Source organism: Bison bison, unplaced genomic scaffold (genome assembly GCF_000754665.1).
Source record: "Bison bison bison isolate TAMUID 2011002044 unplaced genomic scaffold, Bison_UMD1.0 scf7180017864263, whole genome shotgun sequence".
In the NCBI taxonomy this organism is placed as follows: Eukaryota; Metazoa; Chordata; class Mammalia; order Artiodactyla; family Bovidae; genus Bison; species Bison bison.
In genome coordinates, this window is record NW_011494835.1 from 4206067 (window position 1) to 4207351 (window position 1285).

A 1285-nucleotide genomic window follows, 5' to 3' on the forward strand; every position below is an offset into this window, starting at 1 on the left:
TTACATCCAATTGCAAAATTGGGACTCAGGTAAACTGTGCTGCCATGAGACTTGACATAAACCTGTGGTGTTTTGGGGGTACCTTGGCATTCCTAGGACAGCCAAATATGTTAACTCATTGTGTGCTGATCACAACCCGGAAAAAAGAGTACTGTCTCCATTTTCGAGTTCAAGGAACAGGGGTATTAGAAATTTCGTGGCTTGCCTAAGTCCCACAGCTACTGAGCGACAGAGGATTTTAAATTTGCCTGTGCATTTTAGTTCAGGTTTCCCGAACGTCAGGAACCTCCTCTGCGTGACTTTACAAAACAGAAGGTTGTAGTCCACGAACATCAGGCCAACGTGCTTTGTTTTCTCTGGCTGGGCCCTATGTTGCACGCTGTACACGAATTTTCTCAACTCTCACAACAACCCTACGAATAGGTACTTTAGTATTTATACTTGTTTACTGCGCAGACTGTTCTTGAGACCAACCTGTAGAGCAGCAAAAGATGCGCGTTACCCGTGCCGGGGAGACGCCTGCAGCACGGACGAGGGTCTGGGGAAACTGGGGGAAACTGAAGTGATGGGGTGTCTTGGTTTTCTGTTCTTTGGAGCGTCTCTGGCTGTATTCTCCTCACACTACTGTCTGTCCCTGAGCTCCCCGAGGCTGTGCGCCACTTTGCGCCCAGAGATTTGTGTGTCCCAATTACCGTGCATGGCTCTCGCCTTCCGTTCACACGCCGAAGCAGTTGGAATAAGCCCAGAGGAGGACGCAGACCGCGGCAGTCCGAGCCCAGAGCGATCCGAGCCCGGAGCGAAGCACAGGTGCAGCGGCTCCAGCACTCACGACCGCAGGCTTCCGCCAAACCGAGCGATCTCTGCGCTGCCAGCCCGCCCGCGGAGCTGGGGACTCCGTCGAGGTGCCTTTAGCTCAGCTGACCTGGGGGCGTGGCCGCGAATCGGGGGCGTGGGCGGGACCGGGGGCGGGCCCCGGGGCGGGGACAGCCAGAGCTCAGGCCGAGCGTGGCTTCCGCTGCCCACCGCATCCCTCGGGTTCTTGCCCTGTGCGGGTACCGGGCAACACCATGCTCCTCCGCCTGCTCCTGCTGCTTGCGCCGTGCGGTGCGGGCTTCGCTACCAAGGTGGTCAGCATCACTTTGCGGGGAAACTGGAAGATCCACAGCGGGAACGGTTCGCTGCAGCTGCCCGCGGCGGTTCCCGGTTGCGTGCACAGCGCCTTGTTCAACAAGAGGATCATCAAGGTATTGTGTGCGGCCGCCCCGCCAGGAATCTGCGCCCAGGT

At 57.5% G+C, this 1285-nt stretch overlaps 1 protein-coding gene across 1 annotated transcript in view; it reads left to right on the top strand.

Annotated features, from left to right (window-relative positions):
• Positions 1-986: 986 nt before the first annotated feature.
• Positions 987-1285, top strand: part of MANBA (mannosidase, beta A, lysosomal) — a 126051-nt gene continuing 125752 nt past the window's right edge. Inside the window, exon 1 of the mRNA XM_010848280.1 lies at positions 987-1244. Coding sequence (XP_010846582.1) covers positions 1068-1244 — 177 coding nt within the window. The 5' untranslated portion in view covers positions 987-1067. The remainder of the gene's footprint in view (positions 1245-1285) is intronic.